The sequence below is a fragment of the Prionailurus bengalensis genome, chromosome A1 (genome assembly GCF_016509475.1).
Source record: "Prionailurus bengalensis isolate Pbe53 chromosome A1, Fcat_Pben_1.1_paternal_pri, whole genome shotgun sequence".
Lineage (NCBI taxonomy): Eukaryota > Metazoa > Chordata > Mammalia > Carnivora > Felidae > Prionailurus > Prionailurus bengalensis.
This window is the reverse complement of record NC_057343.1, coordinates 196,834,824-196,855,713: the sequence shown is the minus strand read 5'-3', so window position 1 is coordinate 196,855,713 and position 20,890 is coordinate 196,834,824. Positions and strand designations below refer to the sequence as shown.

The following is a 20,890-nucleotide window of genomic DNA, read 5'->3' as shown; positions in this document are numbered from 1 at the left end:
AAAAGATTCCCTTTGTTCTTGGGGCACCTGGGTGGCTCCGTCGGATAAGCGTGTGACTTCAGCTCAGGTCATGATCTCACGGTTCGTGGGTTTGAGCCCCGTGTCGGGCTCTGTGCTGACAGTTCAGAGCCTGGATCCTGCTTCTGATTCTGTGTCTCCCTCCCTCTCTCTCTCTCTGCCTCTCTCCTGCTCATACTCTCTCTCTCTCTCTCTCAAAAAGAAATGAACATTAAAAAAAATTGAAAAAAAAAAGATTCCCTTTGTTCTTCTATGTGAAGATTCTGAGTCTTTAACATTGAATTCTAAGGTTCCATTTACTGTTGAAGAATCTGTAAGTATTTGTTTCAGGATTCTGTGAGGTTAAGATTCTGTGACTCTGAGATTCTCTTTCTAGGATTCCAAGATCCCGTGACTCACTCAAAATTCTATTGAAACATTCCATTTCCATGGAATGAAGGCTCTTCTTGTAAGCCTGGAAGCTTACTAATAGAAGCTCATTATTCTTGTGGATTTTCCTTAAAATAGCACTTCTTCAGAAATTCCTTCCTAATCCTTTCTCCAGAGCACTTTTCTATTTATTTATTTATTTTACTTATTTTTATTTGGTTATTTTAGAGAGAGAGAACACGAGCAGGGGAGGGGCAGAGGGAGAGATGGTGCAATGATCTTAAGCAGGCTCCCTGCTCAGCTCAGAACCCTAAGCGGGCTCGATCCCACCACCCTGGGATCATGACCTGAGCCAAAATCGAGAGTCAGATGCACAGCCAAGGTTCAGCCAACTGAACCACCCAGGCACCCCCTCCAGTGCACTTTATACACCCCTCCCCATTATCTCTCCTAGGATCCTACTTTCCCATCACAACACTGTCCTAACTGGTGGTTAGATCATTATTTGTGTGATTTGGGCTAATATCTGTCTCCATTGCTTGGAAAAGTAGATTCTCAGTAAATATTTGATGGATGAAACAGATGAATGAATGAATAAATTCTGCAGTTCAGAGCTTCTGTGAGTACCAATTCCCCAAGGCCTACTACTCCAGAGTCTCCCCACCTCCCATCCCCAGCCCACCTGTGGGCTGACACCCAGGAAGGGAATGGCCTTTCTAATTCTGTGATGTTGTCTGGCATGTTTGCACAGCGCCCCCTCTGCTCCCCACTCCTCCTTATTTGCCCATTTGGGCCCTTGGGTTAAAGAGAAGGCTGTCTCTGCTTCTGAAACCAGGCTGGAGCAGCTCATTTATTCATTCAGCAGGTGTTTGTCCAGTGCCCACAAAGTACCAGGCACTGTGCTAGGGGACTGGGATAAGGGCTGAGCAATACAGACCTGGTCCCAGCTTTCACAGAGCTCACGCCCTACAGAGTGGGAGCCAGACATTCATGACGCAATCACACAGATTCCGATAAATAACAACCTGTGTTAAGTGCTGTGGAACAGAGGGGAACGGGGTGCTCCAAGAGCGTCTGGTAGCCAGCAGTCCAAACCCAGGACGTTGGGTTCCAGTCCGCCATGGGCATTCTCTAGGGCCTTGGGTTGGGCTGCACGGACACTCTGTGAAATCTCTCCCCTGGGGAACAATCAGTGAGAACTTGGGTTCAAAGTGGTGGGGCCCTGCCCTGCTCCCAGCACCTCCCTTGAGAGCACTCTGCCCACGTGGCTGGAAGCTACACCATCACTTCTCAGAGCCCTTCCACTCCTTGAAGGACTCGGTCACTGAAAAGAGGAGGTTAAGGCTCTGCGAGGCCAGAGCTCTAAGTGTCCAACACCTTCCTTAAACGGATGGGGAAACTGAGGCCCAAAGAGAAGAGGCTGATCAAGGTCATACAGCAAGTGGCAAGGTGAGAATGGGGCCCCAGGCGCCCGGGCTCTCCATTCTCTGCTGCTTCCCACCCATCACACTACCTTCCAAGAATGCCCATTGAGTTTGTACAGAGGGAATCCTGTTTCAACCAGAAGCCAGGAGGCTTTCCAACTGCTTACAACCAGTAATTAGCAGGTACACAAAACTTCAGCAAGAGGCTTACGCCTACATTTAGAGGGACTTGCCTGGTGGTGTTTACTTAGTCACAAACATGGATGAGTGAGAGTACATCCAGTCACGTGCCTGCGTCGCATACCATTCTTTCATTTTTTTTTTTTTTAACGTTTATTTATTTTTGAGACAGAGAGAGACAAAGCATGAACGGGGGAAGGTCAGAGAGAGGGAGACACAGAATCCGAAACAGGCTCCAGGCTCTGAGCTGTCACACAGAGCCCGACGCGGGGCTCGAACTCACGGACCGTGAGATCATGACCTGAGCTGAAGTTGGCTGCTCAACGGACTGAGCCACCCAGGCGCCCCACCATTCTTTAATTTAACAAGCATTTTCTTCAAGGAAATGTAGCTATTTGAGGCTTGAAGTGCTAGTTCTTGCTCTTTGTAGCATTGTTTCCAATAGCAAAAATGGAACCAGGTTACCTGTCCTCTCCTAAGGGAATAATAAACAGGAGAGCCAAGCCATAGAATATTATGTAGCGCTTTAAAAAGTATAAAGGTAGGTCCATATAGGGGGCCACGGAACATTGTTGAGTTCAGAAAAAAGCAAGTTTAAGAAAACTATTTGCGGTGTAAAACCATCTACAGAAAAACAAATTCACAAAACAATCCTTCGTTTCCCTGTGGATACACATATGCTTATGTCAATGCAGAAAAAGATCTAGAACACACACCCAGGCGGTAACCCCTGAGGAAAGCGGGGGTGGGGGGGTGGGGGGGTGGGGGGGAGGAGTGGGAAGGAGGGTCAAAGGGAACTTAAGCTTCACGTGGAATATTTTTTGAGAATGAATCTTATTTACATCTTTTTAGTTCAGAAAATTATTTTTTTAATGTTTATTTATTTTTGAGAGAGAGAGAGAGAGAGAGAGGCAGAGTGCGAGCCAGGGAGGGGCAGAGAGAGGGAGACACAGAATCTGAAGCAGGCTCCAGGCTCTGAACTGTTAGCACAGAGCCCGACGTGGGGCTCGAACCCACGGACCGTGAGATCATGACCTGAGCCGAAGTCAGACGCATAACCGACTAAGCCATCCAGGCGCCCCCAGAAAATTATTTTTTATAAATACCAACCTTTAGAGCAAGAGTTGACCAACGTTTTCTGCAACGGGCCAGACGGTAAATATTTTGGGCTCTGTGGGCCACGCGTCTCTGTACACAGCTGGGTGGTGGTGTAAAAGCAGCCTCAGACAGTACGTACCGGAGTGAGTGTGGCCGTTTTCCAATACTGCTTGATTCATGGACACTGAAATTTGACTTTTACATCATTTTCGTGTATCGCCAAATATGGATTTTTAGCCATTTAAAAATGAGAAGTGCCTACTTTGGCTGCGTGTACACTTGAAACTGGGACTCGTGAAGGGTTCCATATGTATATTTTTTTCAATGTGAAGCCATTCTTTGCTCAGGGCTGTGGAGAAGTGGGCTGCAGCCCACGGCTTTGGTCCTGCCAGCCCCTGCTTTAGGTCTGGTTCAGGCCTCACCCCCTCCTTGCCACACTCACCTGCTGTGTCCTCAAGTAGTCCTGTCCTTCAGGCCCTGTCATGACCCTTCTGTGACCTTCAGCGGCCCCTCCGGCTGCCTCCCAGCTCTCCCCGTCTGCCCTTGAGGACACTCCCCTCCTGGCTGCACAATTGTTTTTTTCCTGAGCAGGGCTCTGAATAGCTCCATTCACCTTGGCGGGGGGAACCCAGAGAAAGGAATTTTGTTTGGAGTCCTAGAGAAGCCAGGACTTTGATTTACCATTGAAATCAGGCCCCCTCGCTTCTCCCCCGCCCCCCCCCCCCCCCCCCCGCCCCCGTCCCTGCTCACACGGCCCGGCAGTCTCTCCCCTGCAGTCTCTGTGCCACATCACCTTGGCTCTAGTTCTCTGCACAATGGTCCCCCGAGCCTGCTGCTGGTTGTCCTGGTGCCTGCTCATCTGTGTCATTTCAGGTATGGACATCAATCTCGAATCTTTTTATTCCCCATGGGTCCTGAGACCCCCCCTCCTTGTCTCTGCCTTTCCCAGGAGTACCCTATTCACAGCATGGTGGGGACGGGGACAGTGAGCACTGGAACCCCTAAGCTCAGCTTATCCATGGGCTGTCTGTGCCGCCTCGGCAGGGTCTCCTCTCTGAGCTCAGCTCCCCCATCTGCACAACGACAAGGATGGACTGCGTGATCTTGCAAACCCCTTCCACACCCCTGGGTGTTACATGACCTAAGGTACGGGAAACAATCTGCACAGCTCCCGGGTGCCCGCTACTTCTCAGCTCAGATCGTTGTCATCACCCCCAGGTCCTGAGATGAGACTTGACATCTTCACGACTTTTCCTGGGTGACTTGTTGGCTTGGCAAACCCAGAAGCTGCAAAGCTAAGGATGTCTAGATGGCTCCCAGAGAGCCGCTTCCCCCACAGCCCAGCGGTGCTCATGCTGGGAGGTGGAGCCTCTTCTGAGGAAGATGTGTTTGCAGCACCCTCCTGGAGGTCCTTTGGGGCCCTGATTCTGCCAGCACAGCCCCAGCTGGTGGGGGGCACTCTAACCCAGCCCATGGTTGGATTTCAACTCCAGATCATCCAGATCAAATAGGATGCCAGACACAGAACCCAGAGATACCTCCAGCCGGCTGCTCTAACGACAGCCTATCAATGAGGGAGATCAGAGAACCAGCAGGTACCCCACACCATCTCTTATCCTGCCCTCTGATTGGCTTGCTTCTGCTTCCTGGAAGGACTCTATCTATGGAAGTCTGGCTTTGAAAGCCTTGGCTTTACATTTGCATTTGAAAAAGTTTACTATTTGTGGTAGGCAGAAAAACAGCCTCCTGAGATGTCTGAGATGTCTCCGTCCTTATCTCCAGAACCTTACAAGGCAAAGAGGCATTAAGGCTGGAAATGGAATCAAGGTTGCGAATCAATTGACCTTAATGTAGGGAAGTGGTCCTGATTATACATTCATTCAGGTGGCCCAATGTAATCCCAAGGGGCGCCTGGGTGGCTCAGTCGGTTAAGCGTCTGACTTCGGCTCAGGTCATGATCTCACAGTTCGTGAGTTTGAGCCCCGCGTCGGGCTCTGTGCTGACAGCTCAGAGCCTGGAGCCTGCTTCACATTCTGTGTCTCCCTCTCTCTCTGCCCCTTCCCTGCTCATGCTGTGTCTCTCTCTGTCTCAAAAATAAATAAACATTAAAAAAAAAATTTAAAAAAAGCCTCCTTGAAACTACAGGAGGGACTCAGAGGAAGAGGCAGGGCCACGGAGGTGCTGGCTCGAGGAAGATTCCATCCAATAGTGCTAGCTTTGAAGATGGATAAATGGGGCCATAAGCCAAGGAATCTGGGCAGCCTCTAGAAGCCAGAAAAGGCAAGGAAACAGATTTTCTAAGAGTCTGCAGGACTGCATCCTGCAGACACCTTGATTTTAGCCAGCGAGACCCACTTTAGACTTCTGACCTTCAGAATCGTAAGACGATAGATAAATTAATGGGGTTTTAAAAAAATGTTTATGGGGCGCCTGGGTGGCGCAGTCGGTTAAGCGTCCGACTTCAGCCAGGTCACGATCTCGCAGTCCGGGAGTTCGAGCCCCGCGTCAGGCTCTGGGCTGATGGCTCAGAGCCTGGAGCCAGTTTCCGATTCTGTGTCTCCCTCTCTCTCTGCCCCTCCCCCGTTCATGCTCTGTCTCTCTCTGTCCCAAAAATAAATAAACGTTGAAAAAAAAAATTAAAAAAAAATGTTTATTTATTTTTGAGAGAGAGAGATCAGGCTAGGAGAGAGACAGACAGACAGACAGACAGGAGATCCGAAGTGGGTTCTGTGCTAACAGCAGACTGCCCGATGCAGGGCTTGAACTCACAAACCATGAGATCATGATCTGAGCTGAAGTCTGAGGCTTAACCAACTGAGGCCACCCAGTCTGAGGCCACCCAGGTGCCCCTAAATTTGTGCTGTTTTAAACTACTAAGTCTGTGGTAATTTGTTACAGGGACAATAGGAAATGATACACTATTCTTGACAACAGCAATTTATTGAGCTTCTGTTATAAGCCAGGCACTGCACTCAGTGTTTCACATATATTATCTCATTTAATATGATAACAGTCCTGCAAGGCAGGTGTTTTTGTTCCCATTTCCTAAATGAAGAAAATGGGGCTCAGAGAAATTATATGACTTGGCTAAGGTCACACAGCTAGCTTGTAGTAGAGCAAAGATTCAAAGCCTAGCTCTAAACCACTGGCTCTAAAGTCCATCTTCTATGAACTCACCTAGGCTCCCCACCCCTTGTCTGGAGTGGCCTAGATAACTCCTTAGAGAATCTTTGTTTTAGATGCCAGACTGCAGTGTTCTAGGTCACCTCATTAATATACTGAGCCTAGCTGTTCTCTCTGAGGCTTAGTTTCTCAACCTGTAAAAAGGGGATGATAATGCTTGCTGGGGACACTTTTTGGGCTATAGCAAGGATTAAACCAGACAGTGACTTGGAAAAATTGTCTGTGAACTAAGTGCTCTCCCGTGTAAGAAATTCAGAATAAACCTACTGCCAAACTAGCACAACTTCCCCAAACCATTGCAGTACCCTATCCCTCCAGGGCCAGGCAAGGCCCCCAGGATAGATGTCCCCACCAGGGAGGCCTTTTACATCGTTGTGAAATAATAGAAAATGAATATATTGATCTCCGCCCCTAGTTCCTGGCACAGGGCTCCTAAAACCTTTGCAATTTCCTAAGTGGTAAGAACACTAGGAACATGTTTTGTTCTAATATTTGCCCTTGACCCTGGTTCCTGACACAGAGTTCCTAAATCTGTTGGAATTTCCTGGGTGATAGGAGTGGCTTTTGTTCTAATGAGGTGACTGCCGGTGGACTCCTGGAGAGCTTCAGGGTGGGGGCTGGACACCAGAAAGATCTAGCCATGAATAGAAGCTTGGAACTTTCAGGGCCACCTCGCATCCCCCAGAAGGGGGAGAGAGAGGGTCTGGAAACTGAGATGATGATGGATCGTGCCTCTGTGATGGAGCCTCCATAAAAACCCCCAAAGGGTGGGGTTTGGAGAGCCTCCGGGTTGCTGAACACGTGGAGGTTCTGGGAGACTGGTGCACTGGGAGGGGCCATGGAAGCTCCACGCCTCCTCCCGCACCCCTTGTCCTACGAACCCCTTCCACCTGGATGTTTATCTCTACCCTTTGTCATCCCCTTGTATAATAAACCAGTAAACATAAGTGTTCCCCTGAGTTCTGTAAGCTATGCTAGTGAATTATTGAGCCCAAGTTGGGGGGTCATGGGAACCCCAATTTACAGCCAGTCGGTCAGAAGCACTAGTGACAACCTGGGACTTGAGATTGGCATCTGAAGTGGGGGGAAGGGCAGTCTTGGGGACCTTAAGCTGGGGGGTCTGATGCTCTTTCCAGGCAAATAGTGTTAGACCTGACTTAAGTTGTGCAATACCCAGATGGTGTCTCGGAGAACTGCTTGGTGTGGAAACCCCCTCCCCCAATCTGGTGTCAGAAGTCGTGTGAGCGTAAATGACACACACACAAGAGATGTGTAGTTTTTTCTTAACAGTTGTGAAAAACAGAGGACTCAGGTTTAAACGTGGTGGTTTGGTTTCTTTCTTTATCTTGTCTTGTTTTTACCCATTGGTACCTGTGTGTGTTGATGATGGTGGTTTGGGGCCATTAAAAAAAAAAAAGACAATCGCTAAACTCCATTGGGATCTTTTCTGTTGCTGCTGTCCAAACATTATATCCACCACTTGCCCCTGTCCCCTGCTCCCCCATGATGGATGGGGTAGCCTGAGGCTTTTGGAACTGGTGAAATAACCCATCATGTGGGAGGTTTTTAAAGTTTATTTATTTATTTTGAGAAAAAGAGAGAGAGAGCGAGAGAGCACAAGCGGGTAAGTAGGCTCTGAACTGTCAGCACAGAGCCTGACGCGGGGCTCAAACTCACAAACTGTGGGATCATGACCTGAGCGGAAATCAAGAGTTGGACGCTTACCCGGCTGAGCCGCCCAGGCGCCCCTGACCGTGATGGTTTAAGAAGAGGTGTGTGATGTGTGTCAGACTGGAAGCAAGAAGACCGGTTGGGTTCCTACATCAGCAGACTAGATGAGATCTGACCAGGATTTGGACGGCGTGGTGACAGCAGTGGGCACGATGAGAGATTGTGTCTGGGAACTATCAGGACGGAGAGTAAAGAGCCTCAGAACTTGGTACGAATTGCACAGCCCTCTCTGTGTGAAGAGACAGTTGGGCGCTGGGGTAGTAGGCAGGCACAGGACATGACTGCTTCCTCTTCCACAGGGAAGAAAAGTTGGATCAGTGGTAAGAGCTGAAGATAGTGGGTCTGAAAGGTCTTTTTAGCAGGGACAGCCCTTCAGCCCTAAGATATGCTGCCGGGGGTGCCTGGGTGGCTCAGTCGGTCAAGCGTTCGTTCGATTTCAGCTCAGGTCATGGTCTCGCGGTGTGTGAGTTCGCGCCCCGCGTCGGACTCTGTGCTGACAGCTCAGAGCCTGGAATCTGCTTCAGATTCTGTGTCTCCCCCTCTCTCTGCCCCTCCCCTGCTCATGCTCTGTCTCTCTCTGTCTCTCAATAATAAATAAATGTTAAGGGGGAGTGGGAGGGAGGGGAAAGTGGGTGATGGGCATTGAGGAGGGCACCTGTTGGGATGAGCACTGGGTGCTGTATGGAAACCAATTTGACAATAAATTTCATATTAAATTTTTTTTTTTAAAAAAAGATATGCTGCCGGTGAAGCTACCATGGGTTCTGGAGCCAGACTGACCTGGGTCAGAGTTACAGGTCTTCCACTCCTTGGCACAGTGCCGGGGGAAAGTGAGCTTCTGTGAGCCCCAAAGCCCTCATCTGTAAAATGAGAATAATACTTTGCATTCATTAAGAGGATGAAATAAAAAATATATATATAGACAGGGACAGGTGCTATCCCAGAAACACTGCAGGCACCATCAGTGGTAGCTCTGGAGTGGCCTACATAACTCCCTAGGGAATCTTTGTTTTTAGATGCCAGACTGCATTTATTTATTTATTATTTAATAATGCTAACTACTGAGCTCCCCATCAGTAGACGTACCTAAGTGCAGATTAAGTGACCTCTTTTGGAGCATGCTCTAGAAGGGTTTGAAATATTGGTGGCCACTTAGATAAGAAAGTGTGTGAGTTCCTCTCCATGGCTCCCCCACTCCCCGCAGTTCCATTTCGAAGGAACTCATTCTAAGGAAGCAATCTGATCAAAGGTGTGTAAGATGATTATTGCAGAACTATTTTGGCTGAGAATGCAGAAAACCCCAAATGCCCAACAATGAAGAAATGAGTCATCATACATCCCTACCATGAAATACCAAGCAAATTGTTTGGAATATTTTAGTATACATGTTTATTGACATGGAATGATAATCACAACATATTACTAAGTGAAAATGTAGGTTATTAAAAATATGTGTTATCCTGTTCCATTTTATTTTTTGACCATTTCTTCAAAATACGTGCATTAAAAATGGAAAATTGGAAAAATATGCTTTAAATACTCATGGTGGTTATCTCTGGATGGTAAGTTTTGGGGCAAATTTAACCCTGTTTCTCAGGGTTGTCTGTATTTTATCATAGAGTGAGGATTACCTTTGTAGTAGTAATAAGCATAAAGGGTAACAGAGCTCTGAGGTTCTATCAACTGCTGGGGTGAGGAGAGGACCCCATTTGCGATGAACAGTGAAGGCTGGTGACCCCAAACCCACCCTGTCTCTCCACAGCTGAAATCCAGGAACATGGCAGAACTCCCAAGGCTCAGAAAAAGAGAGCCTTCAAAGCAGCCAGCCCTGGAGACGTGAAGCCCCCAGGAGCCCCAGGTGGGAAAAAACCCAAAGCAGACCTCAGCCAGAAGACCCTGCAGATGAAGACTCCCACAGAGGCTGCAGCCCCAAGCCTCCCAGCCTCCTCCATTCTGACCCTGGTGTTAGGGAGGGGCCGCTTCCAGAAGGTGGGGGACTCTCTCAGCCTGCGGGCTGGGGATCCCCTGGAGCTTCGCTGCCGGGGCAAGGTGGTCCACTGGAGGGTGCCTGTATACCTGGAAGAGGAGGGCAAGGAACGCCTGAGGTATGCGATGGACTAGCTCCTCTGACTACAGGCATCTGAAAGAAACAGTGAGATGGGCTCACGAGACCCACCAGTTGCGGAGCGGTTTAACAGAATGAGAGCCATGGCTTCCCACAATCCGGGATGTCAATTCTGGGGGCAGCAAATGGTGCCTGCAGGGAGAAAGGTGGCAGTAGTATGGGGGACAGGCTGTCTGACCTATCTGTGCCGGAATGTTGGGCTGAGATGCCCTTATGTCAGGGACGCCGTCATAGGGGAGGCAGAAATGAAGGCAGAGTTGACCCCACCAGCATCGCTCACCCCAGATCCAGAAGAAAATCAGGCAGAGGCTGGGACATAAAAGGGTTCAGGAGATTTGTCCGCCTTTTCTCAATTCAGCCTCTTAGGGTGAGATTTCCTGGAACCCTGCCTCCTTTAGGGGGTAGAGTCGCTTAGAGGGCATTTACTGGCTTGAAGAGGGAGACACAGGGAAGGAGCCAAGGACAACAAAGGAGTTTGGGGGATGCCGTTTGCGATGCCATTTGCGACGCAAGGACAAGGTCTGTGAGGGATTAGATGGACCAATCAGAAGATCTGCATGAGGCCAGAGAGACAGGCGAGCAATCAGCAAACCCTTACAGCCTAAGTGGGGAAGGGAGAAGACTGAGTGGGCCATGTGATGAAAGGTGGGGAGGGGGACTCTCAGACGACTCCACGCTGCTTGCTAGGTGTCCCAGGCCATCCCCGTCTCCTGCCTGTCTCACCCTGGCCCAGCCCCACACCTGTCTTTCAGAATCAAGCACTTCAGCCGTCACAGCCAGCTGCAGCTGGTCAACTCCACGGGTGCAGACACGGGGGAATACAGCTGCTGGGCTCAGCACTGCCAGGATGGCGAGGGCGCAGAAGGCGAGGCTTGCAAGGGAAAGACCTTCATCTTCTTCACAGGTGCCCCGGAGTCAGGTCTCCAAGAACGTCAGTCAAAATGACAAAGCTGGAACTAGCAGGCTGATCTTCAGCTGTCAGTCTTAGAAGCCCTTACCAGAGAGGAAAAAGCACCCCAGGGCAGGAATGGGCAGGGAAAGAGGGATTTGAAGTCCCCGAGACGGACCTCATATTCATGGGCGGTGGTAGAGCATCAGGAAACAACTAATCTGTGCCAAGCTCATTCGTCTCTCTCCCTCCTTCCTTCCCAGACCCAGAGGAACTCTTTGTCCCCACCGAGGATTATTATAAGGTGGTGCAGTTGCACAGCCATCAACCAGTCCTGCTTCCCTGCCAGGTGACCAACCCTCTGGCCCACGTGACACTGCGTCGGGAGTTCCCCCCGGAGGAAGTCCCAGTGGATGGGATAGACATCTCCTTTGACGTGAAGAAGGGCTTCACCATCCACCGGCCCCGAGCTTCCTTGGCTGGAGCCCTCTTCTGCTTGGCGAGCCTGGGTGGCTTGAGACAAATCTCTACCAAGTACATGCTGATCTACATCAAGTGTGCGTGGGCCTAGGGCTGGGGTGGGCGGGGCGAGGGAGGATATGGGGAGAGATACCTCTTAGGGACTTCAGATTTGAGTTCTGTGGATCACGGAATGCTGAATAACCAACCAGCTTTCAAGAACACCCCACGTAGTCAACCATCTTGTCCAGACAGGCAGCCAGTCAGCCAGCCACTGATCGACACTGCATCAGTGCAGGCTTTCTGTCCATCCACTCATTCTCAATCATGTCACACTATTCCATCCATCCATCTGCCCTCAAGCCAACCATTCCATTCATCCGTCCTCCATTAGATCACCGGTTCCATCATCTACCCATCCCCTATCAATTCAAGCACCCCAGCCATTCCCCTCTGGGACCTTACTCATTCCACCCATTCATTTCATTCAATGGTTCCAACAATCAGTTCAACATGTTTGTTCCCATTTCTCTCCCATCTTCTCCATGGCAGACCCGTCATCCTCCCCCAAACCCACCATCCAAGCTTCAGCAACATCAGTCCAACTGGGAGAGAACTTCAGTGTGACCTGCACGGCTCTGGGTGAGCCAGACATTGCTGTGGACTTTACCTGGGAATATCCAGGGCAGAAGGTAAGCCGAGGGTAAGAGGAGGCTGTGTGTGTGTGTGTGTGTGTGTGCATATGTGTGCGCGCGCTGATGGTGTGTTGGGCAGGAGCATGCGGGTGAGGAATTAGGAGGAGGATCAGGAGCGATCATGACAGAGTGGAACCACTGCTTGACTGAGATTCAGAGGAACCCGACACTGCTTCTCTGTGTGACCTTGGGCAAGTCACTTCCCTTTCCTGGGCTACAGTTTCCTCATTTGTTAAATAGAGCTACTTCTCAGGCTACTGTATAAAATTCGTTCCTTTGTTAATTTATCCAATAATTACTGAGCACCCACCACAGGCCAGACACTGTGCTAAGTGCTGAGACCACAAGGATGAAGCGAAAAGAGATATGGCTTCTGCTGTCTGCAAGCTTACAGTGGCAAATGAACACGGTCATCAAGAGAATACTAAGTGCTACCCTGAGGATACGACAGGACGGATGCGATAGCACCTTAAGATAGAGTCAAGGAGTCTTCTCTGAGGTGACATTTGAGTTGAGACCAGACTGGCCCAAATCTCATGAGAACAGAGCCGAGGCAAGTGCTCAGTCCCTGTGGCCAGTGTGTGTATAATAAGAGATGAACAAAATACATTAGCAGCTGTCTCCTGGGCACCTGCCGTGGGCCAGACCTTCCTAAGGGGTTGTTGGAGAGGTGATAGTGATGTTCCTTCCTCTCAGAGAACTTAGCCCCATAGCCCGCAAACATCTGGAGAGCACCTGGGTCAAAAAGCAGATCCACCAGCACTGAAAACTTCAGGAATTCTTAAAAAGCCTTCCTGGAAGAGTGGGATTTGACATGAGCCTCGGAGGGTGGGCTGGACCCAGCAAAGACAAGGTGAAGGTGAGCTCCCCAGAGGCCTTAGAAGGGAACGAATGGGGGATAATCCTCCCATTTGTCAAAAATGGAAACTGAGACCCAGCAAGCGGTAAAGAACACACTCATGGTTGGGAGACATGGCTTCGCTGTGCTAGCATTTCCTCAAACATGTTCCTTGGAATGGTAGCATACCAGAAAGTCCAGCCCCAACCTCCCAAAAAAGTGCTTTTAGGAAAACACTGCCTCTTATAACCATCGCCTGCCTCGGAGATTCAAAACTCACATGCACATGTGACAGACTCAGTGGCCGGAGTCTCCCCAGTTTAATTTTACTTGACTCAGTGTTTCTCAAACAATTTTCATAATAGAACCCCACCTCCCCTTCTCTGGGGAGGCAGCACCCATTAACAACCCCACAAAACCAGAGTGCCGCAAAACCCACATCACGGGGTGCTGCTCCCAGCCAAGTCACTTCCTGTGTCTCCTTGAGTAGGATAGGAGACCCCAGCTTCTCCCCAGGGACTTGAGAAGCCCACATTTCCCACAAAGAACCTGGCCTTTCAGGTGCTCTGATATATGTGTGTGACCTTGGGCGAGTCACTCTCCCTTTCCCTGAAGGGACACAGTACCTCTTACTTGCCTGCTGGCGCCTAAGTCAGAGATGACACCTGGGGTAGCTGATGGACAGTTATGTTTTGTCCCTGCAGCTGGGCCGACCCCCCTACGTCAGCGAGTGGGCCAGTGTCGTTCGCCAAGAGGGCCAGGTACAGCAGGAGGCAGGGAGTACCCTGCATGTGGAAGAGGCCCGGGCTGGGGACTCTGGCATCTACACCTGCAGGGCTACCAACCTTCAGGGCACGGGGACTGCCACCACCCGCGTCCGTGTAACCAGAAGCTCTCATGTGTCCCCTGCCCCTTCCTAGCTCTGTCCCTGGCTGCAGGCATCCTGGTGTGGAGCAGCGGGCAGAAACAGGGGTAGGTAACTGTGTGAACCTTGGTGTTGTTATGCCAAGCCGTTGTCCCCTGCAGAGCAGAAAGAGCCTTTGCACTGACCCCTGAGACTCTGCCCACCCATGACCTCTTCTAATGGCCAGCCATCACTCCAACATCGGGCCCCACTCCAAGGCTGGGCAAAGCTAGGGCCAGTGGGGTACCAGAAGTCCAGGAGGGAGTACAGAGTCACTGATGAGTCACCCAAGCCCAGACCATACTCCTCAATGATTCCTGCCACTGGCAAAGGTCCTCAGAGAGGAGCCACCTCCTCCCTGTTCCAGGAAAACACAGGGGCCAGATAAACACAATACCATTGTTTCCACGGCTTGTCTGCCCCAGTGTGAGACCATGACCACAGTTTATCTCCTTGCATCCACCATAGGTTACTTGAGGGAAACCCTGCTCCCCATGACTTGCCCCTTCTCCAGCCCGGCCCCTCTCAAAACCGTGCTCTCTAAAGTGCATTCTGCAGCCTGAAGTGCTTAGGCTGGGGTAGAAAATTGGTCGCAGGAGTTTAGAAAATGCTGGACACTGCTTCCTTCTTGGAAATTTGTAGTGCACGTTACCATATTAAAGGTTCTGAGAAGTCCTGCACTTTGCAGATCTGTTTAACTGGACTGAATCTAGAGTTTCTCAAATTACTTGGCCATCGATTCTTTTCTTGGTCATGCCTATTAATGTGCAATGAATGAGTGTATCCCAGACAAGCTTTGGGAAAAGTTGCATGAAGAACTATGTGTGCACTTCTCTCCAGAGCTGTTCCCAAGGCTCCCAGATAGATACCTTGTTTTCCTATGGCTGGAGAAACAGCTCAGCACTCCTCTAGCCCTACTAGGGGAGAAATGGAGAAACAGTCGCATCTGAACTCCCAGAACTACACATGGCTAAAGACCAGACCATATCCAGGGGAATAAAGAAGGCAGTCTGGGATCTGGGATGATGGAGGAAACCTCCGTTCTACTGGATTGTCTTTTCTTCCTTGCTGGCCTGGGGCCTGGGGCTATTGCTGAGGGATCTCAGGCAAGGCCCTCTGGCTCCTGTGATCTGTTTGCTCTGCTGCTGAAGAGGGATAAGAACCGGCTTCAAGAACCAGGAGGGAAGTGTAGCCGAGAGCACTGAGTTAAAATGCTCTGTGCAGGGGAGGGGTTATCATGATGGCATCCAGATGACCTGAAGCTTCCTGAGAAGAACAGTAAACCCACGGACGGTCTGGGCTGGACAGGCATGCTGAGGTTGGTTACTCTAGCTGCCTCTCTGCACGGATGGGGAAGCTGAGGGCCACATTCCGGGGTCCTGGCGCCTGGCATTAGGGGTGGTAGAAGGAGTCAAGATAGGGAGGAGTAAGAGAGGGACCGGAAGTGAGTGGGGCAGGTAGAGGTCAGAGGAGAAAGACTAAGTCACACATCTGATCCTTCCGGAGCCTGGGGAGAAAAACAAGCACAACACGCGAAGAGCTGGATGACAGAGGAGGTCCTAGCCCTTGTTTTGGGGGCCCCACCCCCCACTTTGGTTTCCTTGTCGGTATGGGGATGAGGTCCCAGCTCTGCGTGTACCCGGGTGTCACTGAGACTGAGGGACCAGGAGGGCTGAGGAGTTGCTCTGGCTTAACCCCTGGGCTGAGCAAGACTCCGGGACCGGGAGCAGTCGCCTGCCCCACACCATACCCAGCCCCAGCCCCAAGGGCCTCCAGTGACCCCCTTACCAGCGGCCCGCCTTTCCCTGTTGATTCCCAGGGTGCGGGCCACTTCCTTTCCGGTCCCCCAGCCCCTGGTCTGAGCCTCGCACCATCCTAGAATGGGGCACTGTAGTGACTCAAGTATCATTTGCTGGGTTCCCCTGGCTGTTTTAGAGGAGAGGTAACCTGAGGCTGAGGGAGGGCCCGACCAGAGGTGGGAACATCTCGGGGAAGGGGGGAGCTGACAAGTCAGGACCAGTGGGTTGTCACTTCTTCGTCAGATGGCCTCAGTGGCACTGGCTGCCCCTGGGAAAAGCTCGGGACTTCCCTGATTTGGACGGAGAGAGCTGGGAGGGATGGAAGGACTCCTCTTTGCTTGTTTCCTGGGCCAACTCAGGGGAAGGTGCTTCTGGGGCCTCAAAGCCCGGTGGGTGATCCTGCACGGCCCAAGCCCTCAGGGCTCCCTGGGCTCACACCCTGGCTGCCCATCTCGCTCCTGCCCTCCGCCCCTCCTGGGCATGGAACAAGAGGCCCCCGCTGTCTTCTCTGGTAAATCCTCAAGAGGGCGCTGTGACCACAGGCGTCCTGGCCCTGCGTCCTAGCTGGCGAGGAAGGAGACCTCGGTGGGGGTGACTGAGGCCAGAGGGAAGGCAGGGGAGGCGTCGGCCCCGAGGACCCGGTACAGCAGCTCCTCCTTCTCCTGCTGGAGCTGTCGCCGCAACTGGCACTCCTTCTCCAGGGCCTCGCGGGCGAGAAGCAGGTCCTCCGAGAGCTGCCTGTGGATGGAGATGGGCCGACGTCGCCAGGGGGAAGCAGCCCGACAGCGGCCGCACAGACCAACCCATTCCTCTGGGAGGCCTTCCTCGGATGGGCCGCCAGCCCGCTCCAGGGCCCCCACCGCCCTGTCGTCCTGTCCTCTGCCTGTGTGCAGGAGGCCATTCATTCGATTGGCTGACAGTGGAGCCCGGCCCTCCCAGGCAGACAGCTCCGGGTTCAGATCCGCCCCACTAGTTAGCGGTGTAACCTTGGACAAGTTATTGACTCTTGACAAATTTCAGCGTCCTCATGGGTACAATGGGACTGATCATAGGAGCACCCAGCTCTTCGAGTAATTATGACGATTAGGTGAGACCATATGTAAAGTATTCAACGAATTATGTCTGACCCATGAGGCAGGCTCTCATTTGCTAAGCCTTTCGAACGAGTTCATTCATTCATGTACATTCATTCATTCATTAGGTCACCTCAGCTAGAAATTTCCTGTCCTCTCTTCCTGTATTGGGCTTTGCCGTGGAGCCTGCTCAGCCAGGATGGGGACAGATAGCAGTCAGGGCACTGAGACAGGTTTCTAGGCAGAGCTGGGTCCCTTGGGATTCTTGACTCCCATTTTCTTGACATTCCCCAGAAAGGCCTGGGCCTACCTGCCAATCCATTCCCCAGGCTTCTCAGAGACCCTCCTCAGTAGAGATTTTGGCCAAAAGGGTGGGGGTGGGAGGAGAGGCGGCAGGGAGGCAGCTACCTTGACATAACCATCTGGTTGCGGCCCCGGACATGCAGCTCCTCATTCTCCTGCTGCAAAGTGGTGATTTTTTCCTCCAACATCAGATTTTTTTCTTTCTGCAACACATCAGAAGGAGCTCAGAAAGCCACCCGACTCACATGGCACAGTGTGTTTCGTCACCTCCCTCTTATCTGTGGTCACTGAAAACACCGACTCATTCTGGACTAGATGTTACATTTCGTGAGGCAACGAGATTACTTTAAAAAAAGTATGTAACTAAGGAGGGGACACAGGGCTGCCAACTTTCGATTTTGCCACATGAGATGTAGGAAAAGAACACAGCCACTCCCACGTAACATTTCCATCAGTTCATAAGAGAATGGATATTTTTGGTTCTCCCAAAGTCAGAAGGATATGATCTATATAAATAAAATTACGTGTGTCTGTTATACTATTCCACAAGCGTGGTTGAACAGAATTCCCAGGGACTCTCTGAGACGGGCCTGATTAGAATGCAGGCTGTGTGGTACACGCGGGTGGGGAGACTCCTTCCAGAGCAACATCACCTCTGTTTGGACTCAGCCCCGGGTTCCCAAGGCCTCCCTTCTCCTGGAGACAAAGCCATCTGTGTGCCCAACGCCCACCACTCCCCAGGCCTGTCCTCGCTCACTGTGGCCTCCTACGTCGGTCCGATTTTTCAGCCTCGGCTTCTTCCCCGGCCCCTGCCTGACAGGGGATATCTGCCAGCCCCTCCTGATTAGCCAGGTTACCTGCCCTGGTGTCACCCAAGCTAGAGAAACATGAATAGTCAAGAAAAGCACGGAGGCCCTATGAGAAGGAGCCACTGCTTGACCCGGACTGGCCACAGACAGGCCACAGCCGTTCCCAGGGCCAGCATGGAAGGCAGGTCAAAGCTGGGGTGGACCAGGCTGGAGCCTCCTCAAACTGCCTTCCCTCCACACACTTTACAGAGGAAATGCCCGGAAAACAGAAGCCCGAGGTGTATCTTCCCAGCACCCCCCTTCCAGTCACACACCACTGTTTCCATGAGGATCAGCCGCTTGTCCAGCTCATGGATACGCTCGTTCTTCATCTCGATGACAAAGTGTAAGCTCTCCAGTTCCTGCTCCCAGAACTGGTTGGGGCTTCCGTAATCCTAGATGGGGACACGAAGTGATCTCACCAGACCAGCAGGGAGAGAGGGGCAGGGGCTACCCGCCTCTTCCCCATTGTGCCTCCCAATCACTGTTTGCCTCTCACATGCCGCCTCCTTCTCTTGGCTCACGGTAAGTACTTACTACGCGTGATCTCATTCTAGCCTAATGACGCCCTTGGAGGAAGGCCCCACTACCACCCCAGCTGAGGAACCGCAGCGCCGATCGGGTAAGTCACTCACGCTAAGTGGTAGGTCAGCTCTTTGTACCTCGTTCCTCCTGAATCCAGAACCTAAGCATTTTACCATCCCCCCTGTGCTCTAAGTCTTTCTTTCCCCACAGTGACACGGGGACCCTGTTTCTTCCAGGCTCAGGTCTGAGCCCTGGCCTTGAGGAAGGCCTGGCCTTTCCTGCTGCCCAGACCCTGACCTCCCTGGAGATTCAAGAAGGAAAAGTATTCTCTGCCACCCACCTGGATGTGCTTCTTATAGTCTCGGCTCAGAATGGACTCTTCTACCCTCTTCATCTTGGCCTGGAAGACCTCCAGCTGTGAGGACAGTCCATCAATGGTCTCCTGGAGAAGGGAGCGGGAGGGAGATGGTCAAAGCCTGGTTCATAAAGGCTGAAGGTGGACTTCTGTGCATCCCGGAAAAGGGTCAGTTTAGGATTCTTCCATCTATCTTCACTCTGTCCTACCCAACAATGCAGGCTTGGTTTGCTTCAACCGTTGCCTGAAACACGCCAGCCCTATCTCTCGTCATAGAGCCTTAATGGCTTCCCATGCCCTTGGGGACAATGTCCCGGTGTTTGAGGCTGGTGCTAACTTGGCATTCAAAGCCCAACCATGCCAGGCTCTGCACTTTCCCAGTCTTCCCTCTTGCTGCTCCTGCGGCCAGGCATCACACCAGTCCTTCTGCTGCTGGGTACATTCCTGCCTCCTACTCTCCCTTGTCAGGAGTATCCTGCACCCCAACCTTGCCCATTACCTTCAGGGTAGAGCAGGGCTTCGATATGGCCCCCAGGCCCCACAGTTTGGCCCTGGCCTCCTGTCCAACCTCAGCTCTCTCCCACTCATACCCTTCACCCCAGGCATCTTGGACTTCTTTCAGTTCCACACGTACTCCGTATTTCCCTCCCCTCTCCAAGTCTTTAAGCACAGTTTTGTTTTGTTTTCTGCCTAGGGCATCCTTCTTACCCTTCTTCATTTGAAGAATTCCAACCCATCCTTCAGGTTCCAGCTAAGATTTCATCCCTCTGGGAAGTGCCTGACCTGACAAATTGGCTCAGACACCTTCCTTCGTGCTTCCGCCCGCCAGCCCAGTCACACTGTGGTGCCCGGTCCATGAGGTCTCTAAGATCCTCCAACAGTCCTTCGAAAAGCAGGCCAACCCTAATCTCAGAGCGAGTCCTCTTGAGCTGATAGCCCAGTCGCCACATGGAGGGGCTGGATACACGGAAGACACTCGTCCCTGTCCCTCACACTTAAGTGGAGGCCGTGCTGTTTTCCCGCAGGCCCTCCCCTCCCCTGGCAGAGTCTGCCATGGCCCAGCTCTTCTCACCTGCAGGGCTGCCTTGGCCTCCTGGAAGGAGTGGGTGAGGGCTTCCTTCTCCTGCTCATGGGAGGCCCGGAGGACTGCAGGGAAAGGAGACCTCTGTGAGCTCAGACACCCTATAGCTTTCTGGCAGGCGCCATGAGGGCGGGAGAACCCGTGTGATTAGCAGGGCCCCCCAGGGGCCGGGGGTCTGGGGACGGTCTTATTCAATCTTTGTTTACTGGGCTTACAGCTGTGCCAGAAATATAGGAGATATTTAACAAAAGCTCATAGAAATGGAAAGAAATTATATCCTCGGAGGAACCGTGAACCCTACCAGATTGTGGGGCCGCCCACGCCTCACTGAGGCCAAGACCCCAAAGATCCTGCAGCGACCTTGTTCATTTTGTTCACCACGCCACGGACCGTGCACAGAGCCAATGTTTTGCAAGCTGGGTTACCCAAACTTTGAAACCGTTAAATCATCACTCATCAAACCACTGGCACAAAACTGCAGTCGGTACCTTTCGCCCCGGGGCCGGGAAATCTACCTTGCCCTGATTCTGCTTCTTCACAAGTGAGAAACCTTGAGAATATCACCTCGAATACCTAAAAGTCCCATTGCCTCAACTGTGAAGTGAGTTGTCACTAAGGGATGGCCGAAGGATGGCATGAGAAAAGGACACTCAAGGGCTTTCCCTTGATTGATTCCCCCCAATCAATATAGTTTTATTTATTTATTTATTTATTTATTTATTTATTTAGAGAGTGGCATGCGTGTGTGAGCAGTCGTGTGAGGAGCAGAGAAAGAGAGGAGAGAGAACCCCAAGCAGGCCCGGTGTGGTCAGCAGGAGGTCCGGTGCAGAGCGTGACCTCATGGTTCACGAGATTGTGACCTGAGCTGGTCTCAAGAGTTGGACTTGGTCAGACTAAGCCACCCAGGTGCCCCAGTATAGTTGTATTTATTATCCCTCCTCCTTTGTAGAGCTCCTTATGGAAAATTCTACCCTTGTCTCCGCTGAAAGAAGA

The 20,890-nt window shown here is 51.5% G+C and overlaps 2 protein-coding genes across 2 annotated transcripts in view; one reads left to right on the top strand and one right to left on the bottom strand.

Annotated features, from left to right (window-relative positions):
* The first annotated feature begins 3,800 nt into the window (after window positions 1-3,800).
* On the top strand, window positions 3,801-12,780 carry LOC122494782 (platelet-derived growth factor receptor-like protein). The gene is made up of 5 exons (XM_043600258.1): window positions 3,801-3,962; window positions 9,766-10,108; window positions 10,881-11,032; window positions 11,281-11,574; window positions 12,029-12,780. The coding sequence occupies exons 1-5, from the start codon at window positions 3,905-3,907 to the stop codon at window positions 12,181-12,183; spliced, it is 1,002 nt and encodes a 333-aa protein (XP_043456193.1). The 5' UTR covers window positions 3,801-3,904; the 3' UTR covers window positions 12,184-12,780.
* Window positions 12,781-13,314: 534 nt separating this feature from the next.
* Window positions 13,315-20,890, bottom strand: part of CCDC69 (coiled-coil domain containing 69) — a 47,725-nt gene continuing 40,149 nt past the window's right edge. Inside the window, exons 6-10 of the mRNA XM_043573871.1 lie at window positions 19,889-19,962; window positions 18,802-18,903; window positions 18,212-18,331; window positions 17,194-17,291; window positions 13,315-16,450 (exon numbers count right to left, since the gene is read on the bottom strand). Coding sequence (XP_043429806.1) covers window positions 16,273-16,450; window positions 17,194-17,291; window positions 18,212-18,331; window positions 18,802-18,903; window positions 19,889-19,962 — 572 coding nt within the window. The 3' untranslated portion in view covers window positions 13,315-16,272. The remainder of the gene's footprint in view (window positions 16,451-17,193; window positions 17,292-18,211; window positions 18,332-18,801; window positions 18,904-19,888; window positions 19,963-20,890) is intronic.

Excerpts from the sequence above, each read along its gene's own strand:
- LOC122494782 (XM_043600258.1), top strand. The coding sequence starts at position 3,905 with ATGGTCCCCCGAGCCTGCTGCTGGTTGTCCTGGTGCCTGCTCATCTGT. Across the intron at positions 3,963-9,765 it reads GCTCATCTGTGTCATTTCAG|CTGAAATCCAGGAACATGGC; the intron begins GTATGGACATCA and ends GTCTCTCCACAG. Across the intron at positions 11,575-12,028 it reads CATGCTGATCTACATCAAGT|ACCCGTCATCCTCCCCCAAA; the intron begins GTGCGTGGGCCT and ends TCTCCATGGCAG.